Source organism: Vicugna pacos, chromosome 11, assembly GCF_048564905.1.
Source record: "Vicugna pacos chromosome 11, VicPac4, whole genome shotgun sequence".
Taxonomy (NCBI): domain Eukaryota; kingdom Metazoa; phylum Chordata; class Mammalia; order Artiodactyla; family Camelidae; genus Vicugna; species Vicugna pacos.
Genome location: NC_132997.1, coordinates 79,097,365 through 79,115,042, shown reverse-complemented (window position 1 = coordinate 79,115,042; position 17,678 = coordinate 79,097,365). Strand labels below are relative to the sequence as shown.

The window sequence follows — 17,678 nt, the reverse complement described above, 5'->3', positions numbered from 1 at the left end:
AGCTCAGTTTGCTCATCTGTGAAATGGAGATAATGTCTCCTAGAGCCAAAGTATGAAGCTCCTAGCCTAGCACATCTTAGGGCCACAGCGATCCTCCCAGCTCACTGGCCTGTCCGCCCCTTCTCCCTAGGTCATCGACAAGAACTCAGGTGGCTGGTGGTATGTGCAGATCGGTGAGAAGGAGGGCTGGGCCCCGGCGTCGTACATTGATAAGCGCAAGAAGCCCAACCTGAGCCGCCGCACGAGCACCCTAACACGGCCCAAGGTGCCCCCGCCGGCGCCACCCAGCAAGCCCAAGGAGGCCGAGGAGGGTCCAGTGGGCGCTGGCGAGAGCCAGGAGTCTCCGCTGAGGTTCAAGTACGAGGAGCCTGAGTATGACATCCCTGCCTTTGGCTTTGACTCAGAGCCAGAGCTGAGCGAGGAGCCTGCAGAAGATGGTGGCTCGGGGGACAGGCGGCCAGCCCAGCCCCACAGGCCCTCGCCCGCCTCCTCGTTGCAGCGTGCCCACTTCAAGGTGGGTGGGTCTGCTGAGGACGTGGCCCTGGAGGAAGAGACCATCTATGAGAACGAGGGCTTCCGGCCGTGTGCAGAGGATGCCCTATCAGCCAGACGCTCCTCCCGTGACAGTGACTCTCCAGGCGGCTCCCCGCTGTCCCTTGCCAGGAAAAACTCCCCCAAATCAGGCTCCCCCAAATCGTCATCACTCCTAAAGCTCAAAGCAGAGAAGAATGCCCAGGCAGAATTGGGGAAGAACCACTCCTCAGCCTCCTTTTCTTCATCCATCACCATCAACACCACCTGTTCCTCCTCCTCCTCCTCTTCCTCCTCATCCTTGTCCAAGAACAGTGGGGACCTGAAGCCCCGTTCTGCCTCGGATGCGGGAATCCGCGGCACTCCTAAGGTTGGGGTGAAGAAGGACACTGACCTGAAGGCTGGGCTGACCTCCTGTGCCCGGGCCAAGCCATCAGTTCGGCCCAAGCCCTTCCTGAACCGCGCAGAGTCCCAGAGTCAAGAGAAGATGGATATCAGCACTTTACGGCGCCAGCTGAGGCCCACGGGTCAGCTCCGGGGTGGCCTCAAGGGCTCCAAGAGCGAAGATTCGGAACTGCCCCCCCAGACAGCCTTCGAGGGCCCCAGTGAGGGGTCCAGGAGAGGCTCGGCCGACCTCATCACCCTCCCAGCTGCCACCCCGTCGTGTTCCACCAAGAAGGGGCAGGAAGGGCAGGCCACCTCCTACACGACATGTAGTGCCTACCAGAAGGTCCAGGACTCAGAGATCAGCTTCCCCGCAGGCGTGGAGGTGCAGGTGCTTGAGAAGCTGGAAAGCGGCTGGTGGTATGTGAGGTTTGGAGAGCTGGAGGGCTGGGCCCCCTCCCACTACTTGGTGCTTGGCGAAAACGAGCAACCCGACCCCCCAGGCAAAGAGCTGGATACAGTAACTGCCAGGAGCAAGCAGAATGAGGGCAAGTCAGACAGCCTGGAAAAGATCGAGAAGCGGGTCCAAGCGCTGAACACCGTCAACCAAAATAAGAGGGCCACACCACCCATCCCCTCCAAGCCTCCTGGGGGCTTTGTCAAGACCTCGGGTGCCGGGGCGGTGAAGATGAGGAATGGTGTGCGGCAGGTGGCAGTGAGGCCCCAGTCGGTGTTTGTGTCCCCACCACCCAAGGACAGCAACCTGTCCTGTGCCCTACGGAGGAACGAGTCGCTGACAGCCACCGACAGCCTGCGAGGCGTCCGCCGGAACTCCTCCTTCAGCACTGCCCGCTCAGCAGCTGCAGAGGCCAAGGGCCGCCTGGCCGAACGGGCCGCCAGCCAGGGCTCAGACACCCCTATCCTGCCCACCCAGCGCAACGGCATCCCCGTGTCCCCCGTGCGCCCCAAGCCCATTGAGAAGTCCCAGTTCATCCACAACAACCTCAAAGATGTGTACGTCTCGATCGCAGACTACGAGGGGGATGAGGAGACAGCGGGCTTTCAGGAGGGCGTGTCCATGGAGGTCCTGGAGAGGAACCCCAATGGCTGGTGGTACTGCCAGATCCTGGATGGGGTGAAGCCCTTCAAAGGCTGGGTGCCCTCCAACTACCTAGAGAAGAAGAACTAATGGGGGCCGTGGGTCCTTCCAGCCTTAGTGTGGGTGAGCTGCGAGATAAGACAAAGGGAAAGGGAAAATGGGAGGGGGTGGGGGAGGACAACATTAAACCTGTAGAATGTGTGACCTCAAAGATGCACCCCTCCAGGCTGTCCCCCAGCTGAAAGGGTCTGGGGCAGGGAGGGGTGCCCACAATAAGCAGGGAGGGGAATGGGCAGGGGAAGCCTGGGACCAGAGGCAAGAAAGCTGAGCCCCACATGTGCACCTTGGGGGCTTTGCTGACGGACTTGGCGCCATTTGGGACAGGCCGTGTGGGAAACCCTATTTTGTGCCTTGGCTGCAAATCTGGAAAATATGTGGTTGTGGGGGCCTCCTGTGCCCTGCTTCTGCTTAGCCTGGTTTCAGCTGCTGGCATGTTGCCCCCGGAGGTAGCACTTGTATCATCCTAATCTGTGTTCGTGAATTACTCTAGTTTCCCAGGGATTACTGCCACCTGCCACGGGTGGGTGTGGTCAGAGACACCACTGGCCCTGGGGCTCAGACGCATCCCCTGTGAGCTCAGGCTGTCCCAGGGCCAACTGAAGAAAAGGCAGTTTCCCCGGTGCCAGCAAGGACCGCCTTTCTTAGCCATCACTGCAGCTGGCCTTGGGAAGCCAGCCGCCCTGCCTGGGACAACCTGGTGGAGGACCACCACCCCCCGGGGTTTACAGAGGGGGTGGGCAGAGCCGTCGGTCTTTTCATAGTCTGCACAGACTTTATTTTAGGTATTTCTGGGTGGGCAGTTCCTTTGCATGTTTCGGGAGAGGTGTATTGCTTTGGGGCTTCTCTGTCGGGCCTAGGGTTTTGGTCTTATTTTAGGGGTGGTTTGGGGGCCCAAGGGCGGTCAGCCTCATGGGATGGGATGGGTGGTGGATGGCCTTTCTGTCGTACTCTTGTGGAGAGATTGGTTTGTTTTGTGTTTTCCCTCTCCACAATCCAAAGTCGCTTCATTTGGTTTCCACTGTGTAGACAGTACCAGATCTTGGCACTTGCCGGAGGGATTTCAGGCTGGAGAAGCCCTGGTCCCAGGCGTGGCAAAGTGGAAACGCTGCTCTCCTGGTCCTTGCCCAACCTCATTAGGGTAAAGCCCTCCCCGGGGAGGGGCGTGGTGTTCAGGAGAGGGGCAGCATTCGTTCTCTTGCCTGGGCAGGACCCGAATACGCGTGGCCTGTGGAGAAGCAGCTGTCACCCCGACCCTGGGCCGAGGGACCCCACTGGGCAGATACCACCAGCCACCCCCTGGCCTGCAAGTGATGCTGCAGGCACCTGAGAAGACAAAGATCCCTGGGCCAGGAGCCGACCTGGTCTTCTCGAGGGGCAGTGCCCCTGTGAAGAGAGAAGGGAGAGAATAAAGTCCCCATCAACTCTGGGTGGTGTCTTTCAATCGCTGATGTTTCAAGAGGCCAAAGCGGCCTCCCCAAGGACTCACCCTTCGCTGGGAGTGGATTTCCACACGTGCCTTTGATTGCAGACAGATCCGGCTTCACAGCCGCTGATTCAGCTGCCAGATCCTGGACTGAGGACGAAGGGACCTTCCTCCACCCCTGCTCCCCACCCAGGCAGTGTCTGTTGCCTGAAGAGCAGTACGGGACCATCTTGCGCCCTCATCCCTCCTCCCTCGCAGTACTGATGCCTGGCAGCTCAGCAAACTGCTCCTGTTCTTTGTTGGAAGGGCCGTGGTGAGATTTTGCTTCCTTTTGTTTTGTTTGTGAGTTTGTTTAAAATTGAAATTAGTTCTTTTCTTCTGCTGGACAGTATTAAATAGAGCAGGATGTTGAGTTAATCTGCTAGATTGCAGTACTAATGGTAGTGGTGTAGTGTCTTCATAGTAATATTATTTGGACTTATTTGAACAATAATGATAAAGAAGTGGTTCATTATTTTTTAATTAATGCACTTTAATAAGGTGGAGTGGAAAGAAACCCAGAGCAAAGTGCATTACTTAAAGATGCAGTATATACTTTTCTCATTTTTAAGCAGCACATTATTTATTAAAAAAAATAATTTATGATTATTTAAAATAAAATTTAAAAGTAGAGTGACTGTCAGGTTAAAGGACCTTCCACGTAGCTATCTTCCAGGGGGAGGGCCCCAGCGGCCTCACTCCTCAATGTCTGCACTGAGCCAGTTCAAACAGTAACATGCCAGCCAGGCCAGGAAGGAGTGCAGGACGCATCTGCCAAGCACAGAGCATCTCAGTCGGACTGGACCACAGTGCTCCCCAGGGCCTGTCTTTCCCTGCCTTTCCTCAGTGTCTGTACCGCCCCGTGGGGCTCTCTACCACCCATGAGGCCTGTGTTCTCCCAGCTCCCCACCCGCCTCCAAGGACCATCTCTCCAAGGTCACTCCATCCCATCCCCTCCTGTTACTGCAGCCCAAAGACAGGAATTAGCTTCCCCCAAATCACATAGCTAGTTAATGGCAGACTTCCCCCTGCCTCCCTCCCTGCACTCCTCCCCACTCTCCCACCCCCCTCATTAGAGTTTATTGTGTGGTCATCATGTTTACATTGAGACAACCAGCCCAAGGATGGCTGGGAGTTGCTCAGGCATCCAGGAAAAGTGGGGAATGCTGCCACCTGGTGACAGCGTGTAGATTTGGGCAATGAACAGGGATTGCCGTGCCCCGTCTTCGCCCCTCGCCCTTCCCATCACCCCCTAATTCACAGCACAGCACAAACCCTGCAAACCCAAAGAGAATATTAATACTTGAAGCAAGAAGGGTGCATGCCAGTCCCTCTCAAACATGGCCAGGGGATGCCAGGCCTTGTGCCCCTGGACTCCTAGCCGTGCCCAGGGCAAGAAGGCTTTTCCCTAGAGCTACTGAGCTGCTTTGTGATGTTGGAGGGTACTGCTGGCAGCAGGTGGAGGAGGGAGGGGCCTGTGGCTCTGACCCACCTGGAGGAAAACCAGATTGGACTAAAAAAGGAAAAAGAAAAATGAAATCTCAGCAGTGTCCAAACTTAGTTTTCCATTAGTTGCGATTGAAAATGTGAAATGACGTTGTATTGCTGTATACTGCAACTTTAATCATAATGAGCCCTTCTGAGGTCATTATTGAAGTTTATATAATGCCCGAAGATGCATCATTTGGTGCTTTTTCTTTCAGTTTAAAGACTTTTTTCTTTTATTACAAGGGGAAAAAAATGTCTTCATCTCTCTCCCACTTGTTAACAGGGGCCTGGCTGGGCTCCCTGGCCCCACCATACTGTTCCCACTAGGCCAAGGGACCCTGGAGGCAGCAAGAGGGAGCCAGAAGGGACAAGCTGAACAGTGGGTGTGCCATCTGCCCCAGCTGTGGCCAGACCCTCTTCACCAGCCCTTGGCTGCATCTACCCCCAGCCTGGCCCCACAGGCTCCTCTGTCTTCCTCCTCCATTCTCCATCTTGACGAAGGCATTATATAGAATCGTTTTAATCACTTTCAGATGTTAGAGCAGCGTATTTTACTGGCGTTTATATCCGTTGCTTTCCTCAGCAAGGCATGTTACTACTTTTATCATCTAAGGAAAAAAGACAAGGGAATTTCAGTCAAGCATTATTTTCATATTACTAGTATTTGCAGAGTAGGTGTAGAACTATTTAAGTTTAGACCTTGGTTTGGTAGTTTGTTTTGTTTTTAAGGAAAAAAAGAAGATAAAGTAATCCCTACTTTTCCTGTTTTTGTATTTAACTAATATATTGTTTCTTTAAGGTTACTCACTCCCCCCCAAATACTTTGCATTCTCAATCGAAAATGAAAACAATCTGAGAGACAGGAAAAGTGCAATATTATCAGAGGGATGCCAGGGCTTGCTGGGACAGTGGCGGGAGGCCTGGTCTGTCGCCAGGGGAGGTGGGGCTGCTTGGAGGAGTCAGAGCTGTGGAGCCGACAGGTGACCTGGGTATTGATGTTTTACTCCTCCCTCCCCCTCCCTCTTCTCTGGCAAGATGGCAGAGGTCCCTGCCAGAGGGCAGCCCCTTTTGCTGGGTGTCATCCACCCACAAGAAAGGGATTCAGGGAAGCGGCATGGGGCGCTTGGCCTTCCAGAGCCCCAGCCCTCGGCACAGAGCAAGGATCTCCAGGAACCATTCCGTGTTTTCATTTCTGTTGTTTTTCAGCCAGCTGCTCAGAAAGACCTGTCCTGAAAATCACCCTCAGCAGCCCTCTCTCACCCCAGCCTCCTGATGTTTGGGTCATGATCTTTCTGGTGTATGTTTGAGTTTTCTTAAAACTATATAACCTCAAGTGCAGTTTATGGGCAGGAACCCTAGATATAACCAAATCCTTTTTGGGGGGATGTGGGTGCCTCGAGCCTGACATCCCCAGTGACACAGCAGTTCCCACAAGCCTGCAGCTGGGCCTGGCGCTGAGCCGGGGCCACCCGTTCATCTCAATGACTTCAGCCTGAGGTGTGAGCCCTGTGTCTGCTCAACACCCCGACAGTCCTCACAAGGTCTCAGAGAAGCATCAGAGGAGCCCGCTGAGGTCCCTGCAGACAGAGCTGCCCACAACAGGTACCAAACCACCACCTCTTAACTGGGTACCGGTAGAGAGAGCAACAGGATGGGAAGTCTCTGGGTCCAAGCCGTTGGAGCTCTGCCCGTCAGGGCAACAGGGACATCCTTACTGGCTTGTCCCCTCCACCTCCAGTACTGTACGCTTGCTGCTCCAACCCATTTGGTGAATTTCTGTACAAATACGAATCTGCGTGCCCAGAGCGGGACTGTGCCCCTGTGTGTGTGGGTGTCTCTCCTTGGAGTGTATACATCTATGTGTCCAAATCTTTGAGAACCTTATTGCAGAGCTCTGTGGAAAGAGAATCATCCACATTGCTAAAGAATTAAGATTCCCTCACTTTTTTGAGGGCTGTGTGTTGTTGAAGTGTGTGTTGTGCTTGTGCACACGTGTGCACACGTGCGAGTGTTGGTAATTTCCCACTTGGACTAAATAACATGGGGTTAGAGAAAAAAATACTGGGCAAGCTGTCTCCATTGAACAAGTCCTTGGCATTGGGCAGGCCCCACGGGACTCAGCTTCTGGCAGCAATTGTATGTGTTATTCACACGCGTAATTCTGGCTGGAGAGTGCAATGTGTCTTTTTTTTGTTGTTGTTATTATTTTATTAAGTATTTAGTTGGAAACTTCACACTGGCATTAACAGATCTAGCAGAAGCAGCCCAGGCCATCGTCCCAGGTTCCAAAATGAAGATGTGGAAGCAATGCCGCTGGGTGTGGACGTGCTGAGGTGGTTACACTGGGTCACCTGCCCACACACGTGTGTCTAGCAGGCTACCTCCCAGCCTCTGCCGTGCGTGTCACCACTGCGGGGATCCCCGTGGCACGGGAGCTGCTGGCCCTCAGTTCTTGTGTGTCTGAGGGCGGGTCAGGCGGGTCAGGGTGGGAACTTGGTCATGGGGAGCTCAGCAGACCTGCCTGTGCACCATCACCTCTTCTGGTCTAGACTGCAGGCCCCGACTGAACTCGTCACAGGAATCGTGTGCAGGGCTCCCCCTTGACATTACTGAGTTTTTTACCTAAATCACAATCCCTGTCTGGGGTGGGCTCTGTGGTTGTCGAGCTCTTTGATCAGAGCAGTGACAGAACAGGGTCAGAGACATAGCTTCATTTCAGGAAGAACAAACCCACTGATACTAGCATCCCTCCTGTTTTGTCCCATGTACCTGGGTCCCCAGGCCAGAAGTTGGGCACTTTGGTGCTTACAGACTGAGTGCAGGACTCTGCCTTCCAAGGGCTTGATCCCAACCTGCCTATAAAGTTGGTTTTACCCTGCAATCCCCTTTCCCCTACCCTATCTTTTTAATCTTGAGTTTGTACTTCACCCAGACAATCAGCCCCTTCTCCCATCCCAGAACTTAGTGGCCTTAGAGAATGAGTCCCTGAGATGAAGTTCCCTCCTTTGCTCCCATTTCTACCCTGGCTAATGGGCTGGATCTCAGGAGGCAAGAGAGTGAGAGAAAGGAAGGAAGGAAGAATTGTTGTTTTAAAGCAAAAGTATGGATCGAGCATGTTGGAAGTGAGTGAGAGGCACGTCGGTGAGATGGGTGCATGCGTGTTTGGGGTGGCTGGGGCTTCCCTTCCCTGGGAAGTGGCTTCCGGAAGAGGATGTCTTCTAGGCAGAAAGGGAAAAGTGTGAGAAGGTTGACAGAGGGCTTGGAGTCTGGAATTGTGTCTTTATTAGAAAGGAGGAAGAAGTCAATTCTGAATGTTTCAGGAAGAAGACAGCAGGTAGCAAGGGAATTTAGTGATTCAACATCCAAGGGTCCCACCAGAGCAGGTTGGAAAAGCCCCGAGATTTGGCTGTAGAATAAGCTGGCCTGAGGAAACAATTACTTGTTGGGCCACAGGTTGGGTCCCTGAGAGGTTCTTAATGGTCATTGATTTACTCAGTGGAGAGGGAAGTTGCCGGTAACAAACCAATCTTTGAGTTTGGAGGCCCTGGCTCTAGAACAGTCATCCATCTCCCAGTTTCCAGGCTGGTTTTGCCCACCTGCCTTTGTCCAATCAGAGCTAGTCTCTTGAAGTGCTTGAATCAGAGACCAGTGACCGTAATGAATCATGCAGGAGGGACCCACCACCCACCCCCGGATCCTCGGGGTCCAGACACCATCAGGTGTATCTGGGAGGAAAGAAACCTCATTTGCTCTTCTGTTGACACCAGTTATTCTTGAGTATCTCTGATGATGCCTGTGGTTGTTCAGTTTGCTGAGCCCTGCCTCACTAGTGTGACTTAGAAGATGGGGTGCAATGCACACTCACCATTTTTAGTGGCCTGTGACCAAGGTATACTGCTTTTAGTGTTTCAGAAAAAGAAGGGTAAACCAGAGCCACCATTCTTGAATCTGTAACTTGTTCTCTGCAACAGGTTTTTAAATCCAGGACACAGGATAGGAAAGGGGTTTCACTGCCAGTTATGGGAGGTCTGCAGGAAGGTGACTTCTAAGCAAGGCAGATGTGAGTGGAAGGTTCATGAAGCATGGGTTTGTGGACTGCATGGTGCACGTGAACTGCTGGATGTCTGGGGCGTTCCGCACTGTGTCCACTCAACCCCTCCCAGCGCCTAGTCTGTGGGGTCCAAAGGAGGTGTTCCCTCGTCCCCGCTCAGCAGAGAAACTGAAGAAAAGGACATTGAATTCAGTGCAATTTGAAAATGTGCTAAAAAATTTCCAGGATCAATGGTGGTGCTAAACTGACTCCATGTTTTTAGTATTTTTAATAGTGTTTTTTTTTAATTGTTCTCATCACAAAAAAATGCAGTGTCCTTGGGGAAGGGACCCAGCCCCTTGACCTGCCACTTTCCAGGTGTCCTTTATGATTTTGACGGGACTCTTTGGTCTGCAGAAAATACTCTGTCTTGGCATGCTTCCAGACTGTAAAATTTGGGTTGTTTTGTTTTGTATTTTGTTTATGTTTACAAGCATCTTGTATTTCCCTGAAAACTAAATAAAGTTTCTGGCCTTTTTAACTGAACAGAGTCATCTCCTGATTCTCCCTGCCACCAGAAAATTCATCCAGCTGAATGGCAAAAGCCACATTATCTCAAGTGCAGCGTGAACTGCAGACACTGGAGGGGTGGGGGGAAGCAGGTAAGTTCCCGCAGCTGGTGAGAAGCGTGCTCAAGCTCCTCCACCTTCTCCACCTTTGCAAGGCTTTCTGGGCAGTGGCCAAGGCTTTGAGAGAGAGATGCAGATCTTGGGGCCAAAGACCCACATCCAGCGGTCTACATGGTCCCTCAGCTTGGAGCCCCAGCCCCTCCCCTACTTTTGCTAGACTCCAGTAAGCAGGGAAGGGCTGGGCAGTCCTGGTATGGGGAGTAGCCCATGGCCGTTCAAGGCCAGGCAGAGGCTGGGCAGCTAGAGCATGCTCCCAGGAGAGAGGGCAACAAGGAAGGCATCCCATGTGCCTCTGAGGGCCATCCTGCCAAATGAGCTCAATTCCCATGTTGTACCCGGACCCCCTCCACCACTCCCAGCTTCTGTAGCCCCCTAGATGTACTCAGCACATTTAGAAAGTTTCTCCAAAGGTCCCTGCCAGAGGCCTCCCTTGCTGTGCCACCCATCTGGGATAAGCCTCTGCACCCACCAGTGGGAGCACAGCTGAGTTCCCAGACAGAGGCAGGGGTCTGGGCTTATGTACGGGATGGACAGCCTCTGCTGACCCGAGTGGAGGACCTGCCATCCTCTCTTCAGTCCCTAGGTGGCGCTGCCCCTCCACAAAGGTCACAGGAGCAGGCCTCATGGACCACCCCTGCTCCTCACAGACCTGGGGACACCACCACCAAAGGGCAGTGGCTGCTCCCTTTCAGCTTGCAAGGTTCACCTGGCATTCCAGCCCCTGCTGCCTAAGCCCCAGGTCAAGCTCCAGCCACTGCCCCCTCTCTCACTCCGGGGAGTCTTCTGATTGTTGACTCCCCTCCATATCCAGAACAACTGAGTCTCCACCAGACACACACCCTCCCACCCACCAGCCCTCCCTAGCCCTCCACGCTGCACAGCACAGCCCTCAGGCTGGTACGAAATCACCTTTATTCACAATCACGGTGACCCAAGTTCACAAAGGAGGCAGCAGCTACCCCCCTACACTAACAGAGACAATGAGATGGATGGCTTCCTCTCCCTGACCCTCAGGCCACGCAGCCCCTGCACTTAAGGACTTTTCCTGCCTCTCAGATGGGAACCTTGACTGGATGGGGCTACCACCAGCCCCACCTCACCCAACTCCCACAGAAGGGGTCCACAAGCTCAGTGACTAGGGATTAGACACCCAGAGTAGAACCATGACTTCCCAAAGGCCCACTGCAAAGCAGGTTCAAACAGCGCCAGCCTGGCATCCCGACCCCCTGTGCTGTCCCACCACCACCACCCCACTGCAGCCGTCACCAAAGAACTCCCTAGAGTCATACAGAAAGTCTGCTCCCCACCCCCAAGTCATTTTACAGAGGTGACAGCTGAGGCTGAGAGGCTACGACCTGGCCGGAGCCACACAACTGGTCAGTGGCCAGGTCTAGAATCCAATGCTCTGCCAGCCACATGGCAAAGCAGGCACCAGTCGGCATAAAAAAGCCATCTAAGGGGCAGAGGGCTGGGAGGCTAGGGGGAGGCCAGGACTCAGAGAGCTGACCCCAGCCCGTGGCCTGTCAGGACAGGGCGTGCAGGGCTGAGATGACTATGACCTAAGAGCAGCTGGGGGGCACTCCCACACCCCAGAATCAAGAATAAGAAGCTAGAGGTGCTGGGACGCAGCCCCTTCCTTCTCATCGTTCCTGGGAGTGGATAGCCTTTCCTAAGAACAGGCTCCCTGTGCCTACAGTGACTAGGCCAGCTGGGCTCCCCTCCCTCCGCCTGCTCAGGACATTGTATGTCCTTGCGGAGATGGGAGCTCCTGGGCCTCCTGATGTACAAGAGTCAATTAAGATAACCCTGCTTTTGTGGCTCTGGGTGATCCACCGGCCCTAGAGCATTGCGGAGGCTGTGTTGCCCTCTCTATAAAACAGACACAATTTGCCAGAGGGCCTCCCAATTCAGCCCCTTCTTAAGGAGTTCTATTTCATGGTAAGCAGAGCTGTCTGTGGACTTTTGGGCTGGAGTCTGGGGAAGATTCTGAGTGATGACTACCACTGCTAACCCCTCCAATGAGGCACCCTGCCTACGAGGGCAGCATTTCTAGGGGTCTGGGGAATGGGAGTTCACCCCCCTTCCCCAAATAACCCCTGTAAACCCAATAAATAAATAAATAAAGGGGAAAAGCTGTTCTTACTCCAGGGAACCCCTCTACCCCCAACCCAGGGCCCTGGTCCCTCCAGGGGATGCTACAGTTTCCACGAGGATCAGCCAGGCCCAGGACAGCACTGAAACATGAGAGGAGAGGTCAGAGGGTAGCTACAAACCTGATCTTTAGACCTGACAGACGAGACACCCTGCTCTCTAGCCCAAACCAGGGGGCTACCCCTGGGCAGCAGTGTCCAGCGAGATGATTGGGGCAGAAGGGCTATGGCCAGGAAAGGGCCTTCCACATCTCAAACAGGCCAGAGGGCTAGGGACCCAGAACCTGTAGGCTTCTGGGGCCTGTGTCCACCCATCCAGGGTGAGTAGGAGAAGGACATGGCATGGAGGCTGCAGCCTGCCCAGGAAGAGAGGTATCCACTGGCCTTCTCACCCCTGGCTGCCAAACCCAAGGGGCAGGGAAAAGAGGAAGGAAAGGGTAGGTGTAGGTCAGACAGTAAGGCGACAACTCAGAAGCTGCATGCCCAGAGCTGCTGTTGCACAGGTTGTGCACTGCTCAAGGGCAGTTGGCTGAGGGAGAAAATGGAGGCTGAGGTCCAAGTCCATACTCCACTAGCCAAGCCACATGTTCAGGCTCAGGGCCACAACTGCCCGGAGAAAGGAACACACTTTCTAATTCTCACAAAGGTGCCACATGAGCTAAAGGGACTTCCTGGGAATCTACCCGATAGGGAAGGATCAGGAGAGGCTGAAACCCCATTTAGCCCTCAGCGTGCAGAGGAGAGCAGGCGACTTGCTTCTGCCCTCATCTCCCTGCCTGATACCCCTTTTCTCCCCATACCTTTAGGGGCCCAGTTCTCACGTTTAATGAGAAGGGAAAAGAGTTTCCAAAATGAGGAAGAAGAGAAGGGGCCCTATTGACTTGCCCCTCAGCTGGAGCTGGGCCGGAGTCCCAGGAGGTGGGTGTGTGGGGTTGGGTACCAAGACGCGCTAGGAGCTGCGATAGGTCTTGATGATGTCCTTGATGGGGCGGCGGCAGATGGGACAGCAGGCGTGCAGAGCCTTCTTGAGGCGCAGGCCGCAGGCGTAGCAGAGGCACATGTGGCCACATGTGTAGATGACCGTGTCCACCGCGTGTTCATAGCAAATGGTGCACTCATCACTCCATGGGCCCGCACCGGGAGTCACTGGCGACTCGGGCAGGCTCACCGGTGAGTTGGGGGCTGTCCCTGGGGTCAAGAGGACACCAGTCACAGGGCGACATGGCCCAGCCTGGTCCCTGGTTCTTGGGAAGAGAGCACATGGCCTGCCTCCCTCCATTTTTCAGGATCAGCCTGTCTGCCCTAGTACTCAACTTCCCGAGCACCAGAGGGAAGAGGATGCACTCTGGGCAGCCCACTCCTGTCCCCTCAGTGCCCAGACCAGGGGCCAGGGTGTCAGTGAGGCAGTGAGAGGAGGAGGAGGGAAGGATGCAGGAAGGAAGGGGGCCCAAAACCATTTGAGGAAGGCCTCTCCTGAGCTATCCTTTGGTGTTCTTTGTGCTGAAGAAGTCCTTTGGAGAAAGCTGCCCAGCTAGGGTACAGGATAGGATACAGCCCAGAAATCACCACTCACCTAAGGTTCACTAGGCCTGTCTCCAGCTCCTCTGGGGCCCAGTAGTCCTGATACAGAGGCTGCAAGCCTGCCTCAGCTGGGGTGGGGGTGGGGGTGGGGTCCTCAGGGTAGGAGATCTGGTATGGTCACCACGGAACTGAAGGGGCCAGCCTACTTACCACCAGCAGAGCTACCCAGCGGTCCAGAGCTGCACGTGCTGAGCAGTGGGTCAGAGAGGCGGATGCCCAGGGTGCTGGGCGAGGTTGGTGTGGAAGAAGGGGAGCAGGGGAGTGATGGGATGCCCCGCTCTGCCAGAATGGTGGAGCCTGCAGAAAGGCAGGGAGGGAGAGAGGGAAGGACACACTAGCCACTCAGAGGCCCCACGTGGGAGAAAGCTTGAGTATTATTCGTTCTCTGCCCAGGAATACAGCTTTGTTTCCCTATTTAAACCATGAATCAGGAAATCTGATTCACCTGTGACTCTCCACAGGCCCTAACATAATGCCCTACACACAAGTAAGTCCTCAATGAGGTATTTTTTATTAGTAGTTATTCATTCTAATTCGTTTAATAGTCACTGTTTCTAAAAGTATTCATTAGATGTCTCAGGACTTTTCTTATTAGTGTTAATAGGTATCACGTTAATTATCATCTCTTTCAGAAATTCATATCTCCTATTTTATTTTCTTCACTTACTGCACTAGCTAGCACTTTCAGAACAATACTATAAGGCATCTCTATTATACTCCTGACTTTAATGAGAATTTTTCTAGTGTTTCACCATTAAGTATGAAATTGGCTGTAGTTTTAGAGTGAAGGAAGTACCTTTCCATTCTTAGATCATGTAGGCCTTCAACAAAGCAAAGCATTCCTCTGTAAGGTAAAGAATTACCCTTCATATATTATTACTGATTTGTTTTTCCTTTGGAATCAATCAGTCAGGATCCCATAACACCAATTTGCTAGTTGAGAAGGCTAATTCTCGAAACAGCTCAGGAGAATTCTATTTAGCATATATTGAATTCTAAATGATTATTCTTCAACACCCACCTTGGCCTACTTCCCTTTTGGGACATTTAAGTCCTGGATTTTTTTTTTTAAGCTTCTCCTTTGCTCCAGTCTAGTAAGCCTCTTTGGGCAATGGAAGCCTCACAGGAAAGCTACTTATCTATTATTAGATGGTGCTGAGGCAAGAGAATACCTTGCCCTTACATAATTTCCTTCATCTGAGGAGTAGTGTCTCCTGGTGAATGTAGCTGAATACCTGTGTACCTCAGCCTGATTTTTTTTCTGCACCCCAGTCCAGTTTCTTTTTTATTCCAACCTGAATTTTCACCCCAATATCTTTCCTTCCTGATGTCTTTTCATTAGCCTGATTTCTTTTCATTCTTTGATTTATCTTCCCTCAGTCCTAACTTCTTAACATCCTAGCCTCATTTCTTTTCATTCTTTTTAAAATTTATTTTACATTCCATCTTCATTTGGTTTCTTCCCAGAGTAGTCAGTCAGTCCCCACTGGCTTTTTCTCATTTCACAAAGTTACACACTCTTCCAATCACCAACATTACATACACAAATACACATGCATTTAGTTCCTCACATGTGCCTAGACACAGTATGCCAATTTTATACCGTCAACTCACATTCATTCACATACACACGTCATCTTGCCTATGAAACCTCCTGGGGTGAGGTCTAGTTTGGGGAGCTGTGAGGCCTAGGGGTCTGCAAACTTGTCTAAGCAAACTTGCTTTAAGAAAAAAAAAAAAGATGCCCAGGACCTAATCCAAGATCTACAGAATTGAAATCTCTGGAGGTGGGATTTAAGAATCTGTACTCTAGTAGGGTCTCCTAGTAAGTCTAATGAAATTAGCCCAATCCACTGCTCTGGTTAGCAGACTATCACTTGGAAAGCATGAATACCTGCCCACTCTGGGGTAACAGAGGTCCCAGAAGATACATGTGAAAAAGATTTCTGGTCAGATCAGTCTGTAAAAGCTGGACACCATAACCACCACCACCCTTTCATTAAAGATTCACACTGCGTATTAAAAGTTCTGAGAAGTTCTATAGTAAAGAATTCCCTGTTTTTTAAAAATTCAGCATATCCCAAACTTTTTTGATCCAAGGACCTCTTTTCAATGGACACCCACCGTGCAGGATACTCTGGGAAACATGGCTTACACAAGTCCACATCACCCAGTCCATCAAACTCTGTCCATTCAAACCCAGAAAGGTCTAGACATCCGCAATCCCATTTCCTCCAAGGCCTTCTGCTCAGGGATTCCGCACAGGCCCCAACCCAGGCACCACCCTACAGAGGTAACTTGGCTACTGACATACCAACCTCTTTTTCTTATTCAGACACACAACTATCCTTAGAGGCAGAGGCCTTTATTCCCATTTTTGGAGAAATGGAAACTGAGCCTCAAAAAGTTCACTGCTGGTGGAAACAGTTTTTTTTTCTCTCACTTTTAAGTGGCCACTGGAGAATGTGTGTAAGAGTTGTTTATGTATCTGTGGGAATGTAAGTTAATCAGAGTGGAACTCAATGTTCCACGCTTTTCTCCCCCTTCCCAGGGTTTATCTGGTTAGCTCTGAGGACGCGTAGACTAGCCAACTGAATCCCACTCACAACTCATCTTTGGTGTCTTTGTCTCCTTAGCTAGACTCCCACGAGGGGGCAGGGTGGGCGTTCTTTCCCCCCTCCCCAGACTGGTACCCTCCTCCAGGAAAAGTACCTCACTGGGTCTGGAGGAAGGGCAGCTGAGGCACGAGCCTCGGCGTGGGTCGGGGGAGGCCGGCACCTGGCGGGGAGCACTCACCGAGGATGCGGATCTGCGTGACAGCCCCGTGCAGGCCGAAGAGCATCCAGAGCGGTTGCGAGGCGTCCACGCACAGCTGCATGCCTGCCGCCGCGCCATTGTGGCTGAGGTGCAGCTCGCCGTCAGCGTTGACCACCAGGCCCAGGATGTCGCCGCTGTGCAGGGGCCCGGGCACGCGGCACACGGCCCAGAACTCCTTGCGGTCCACCAGGGCCTCGGGGCTGAAGGGCAGGTCCGCCGGCCGCAGCGTGCCGGGATCGCACGTGGTGACACCGAAGGAGAGCGCGCCCGGCCGCGTGCTGCCCGAGCGCGTGACCTTGACGAAGATGGTCTCGGCCACACGCACGGGTCGGCTGGTGAAGACGAGCGCGCGCTCGTCGCGCCCGTGCTCCAGGCGCGCCACCGTCTGCTCGTCCAGGATGCGGACGTGCGCGCCGGCGCGGAGCGCGTGGAAGCGCAGGTCGCCGTCGAGCTGCGAGGGCAGCGCGCGGCTGTGCTGCGAGTTGAGCGAGTTCTGTGGGATGGGGCAGCCGGCGGCCGGCGCGGTCTCGTCGCCGTCGGTGCCCGGCACGTTGAGGTCGCACAGGCTCACGGAGAGGCGTGCCTCGTCCCCCTCGCGCCGCAGCGACGGCCGCCGTAGAGCGGTGAAGGAGCGCGGCCGCAGGCAGTCCGGGAGCACCAACTCACTGTCTGCGGCCGGGGAGGGAGAGACGGGATGACCGTCACGCGGGCACAGCGCCCGGTCCCCATTGCCTGCGCGCCTCCTCCGACTACTCTTTAAAGCGTGCACTAGTAAAATGCACTGGATTTATAATGGCATAGAAAATGCCTAGGACATAACGTTATGCAGGACCGCTATGTAGTAGTTTAAGCAAAGGATCAAGGCTGGTAGGAAGGACACCAAAACTAAAAACATGATCACTTTTAAATGGTAAGCTTTTAAAAGTTGAATTTAAAACAAACTCCTGGGGCCCTCCCTCTTTATCCCCAGCAGCCAGAGCAGCACCCAGCACTTAGAAGACCACAGTATTTGTTGAGTGCATACTGGCGTCTTACCCCTCTGGGAAGCCAGAGGAAACCCTCATCCCCACCCAGAACGCCTCTCTGCACAAACTGTCTCATCCCAGTAGTTACCTTTCTAGGTTATTGCCATGGAAGGCCACTGAGGCTGAGGCAAGTTAAGTGAATTTCCCAAACTAGAGAAATCAAATCTTTTCTTTTTAAAAATCAAATCATACAAGTAATACAGACTGTCTTGTAGAAAAGGCAGTTCAGCAAAAGAGAAAAAATAGTCTCCTGTGAGCCCACCATCCAGAGAAAAATACTATTAATATTTAGATGTATGACTTTCTAGCCTTTTTTCAATATATTTTTCAGTTACCTCTTTTTCTTAATACAAAAACTGAGT

General features: G+C 53.0%; 2 protein-coding genes across 10 annotated transcripts in view; one reads left to right on the top strand and one right to left on the bottom strand.

Annotated features, from left to right (window-relative positions):
* Positions 1 to 9,600, top strand: part of SH3PXD2A (SH3 and PX domains 2A) — a 231,510-nt gene extending 221,910 nt beyond the window's left edge. For 6 of the 7 annotated variants that reach the window (XM_072971814.1, XM_072971820.1, XM_072971818.1 and 3 more), the window contains one exon: positions 131 to 9,600. In XM_072971814.1, coding sequence (XP_072827915.1) covers positions 131 to 2,104 — 1,974 coding nt within the window. In that variant the 3' untranslated portion in view covers positions 2,105 to 9,600. The remainder of the gene's footprint in view (positions 1 to 130) is intronic. The other variant, XM_072971815.1, reaches the window with a different exon arrangement.
* The window catches only part of NEURL1 (neuralized E3 ubiquitin protein ligase 1), a 75,887-nt gene continuing 63,737 nt past the window's right edge, over positions 5,529 to 17,678 (bottom strand). Inside the window, exons 4-8 of one of the 3 annotated variants that reach the window (XM_072971822.1) lie at positions 16,271 to 16,960; positions 13,625 to 13,771; positions 12,779 to 13,081; positions 12,017 to 12,249; positions 5,529 to 5,632 (exon numbers count right to left, since the gene is read on the bottom strand). In XM_072971822.1, coding sequence (XP_072827923.1) covers positions 12,843 to 13,081; positions 13,625 to 13,771; positions 16,271 to 16,960 — 1,076 coding nt within the window. In that variant the 3' untranslated portion in view covers positions 5,529 to 5,632; positions 12,017 to 12,249; positions 12,779 to 12,842. Of the gene's footprint in view, positions 5,633 to 12,016; positions 12,250 to 12,714; positions 13,082 to 13,624; positions 13,772 to 16,270; positions 16,961 to 17,678 lie in introns of all 3 variants that reach the window. The other 2 variants (XM_072971823.1, XM_072971821.1) reach the window with 2 other exon arrangements.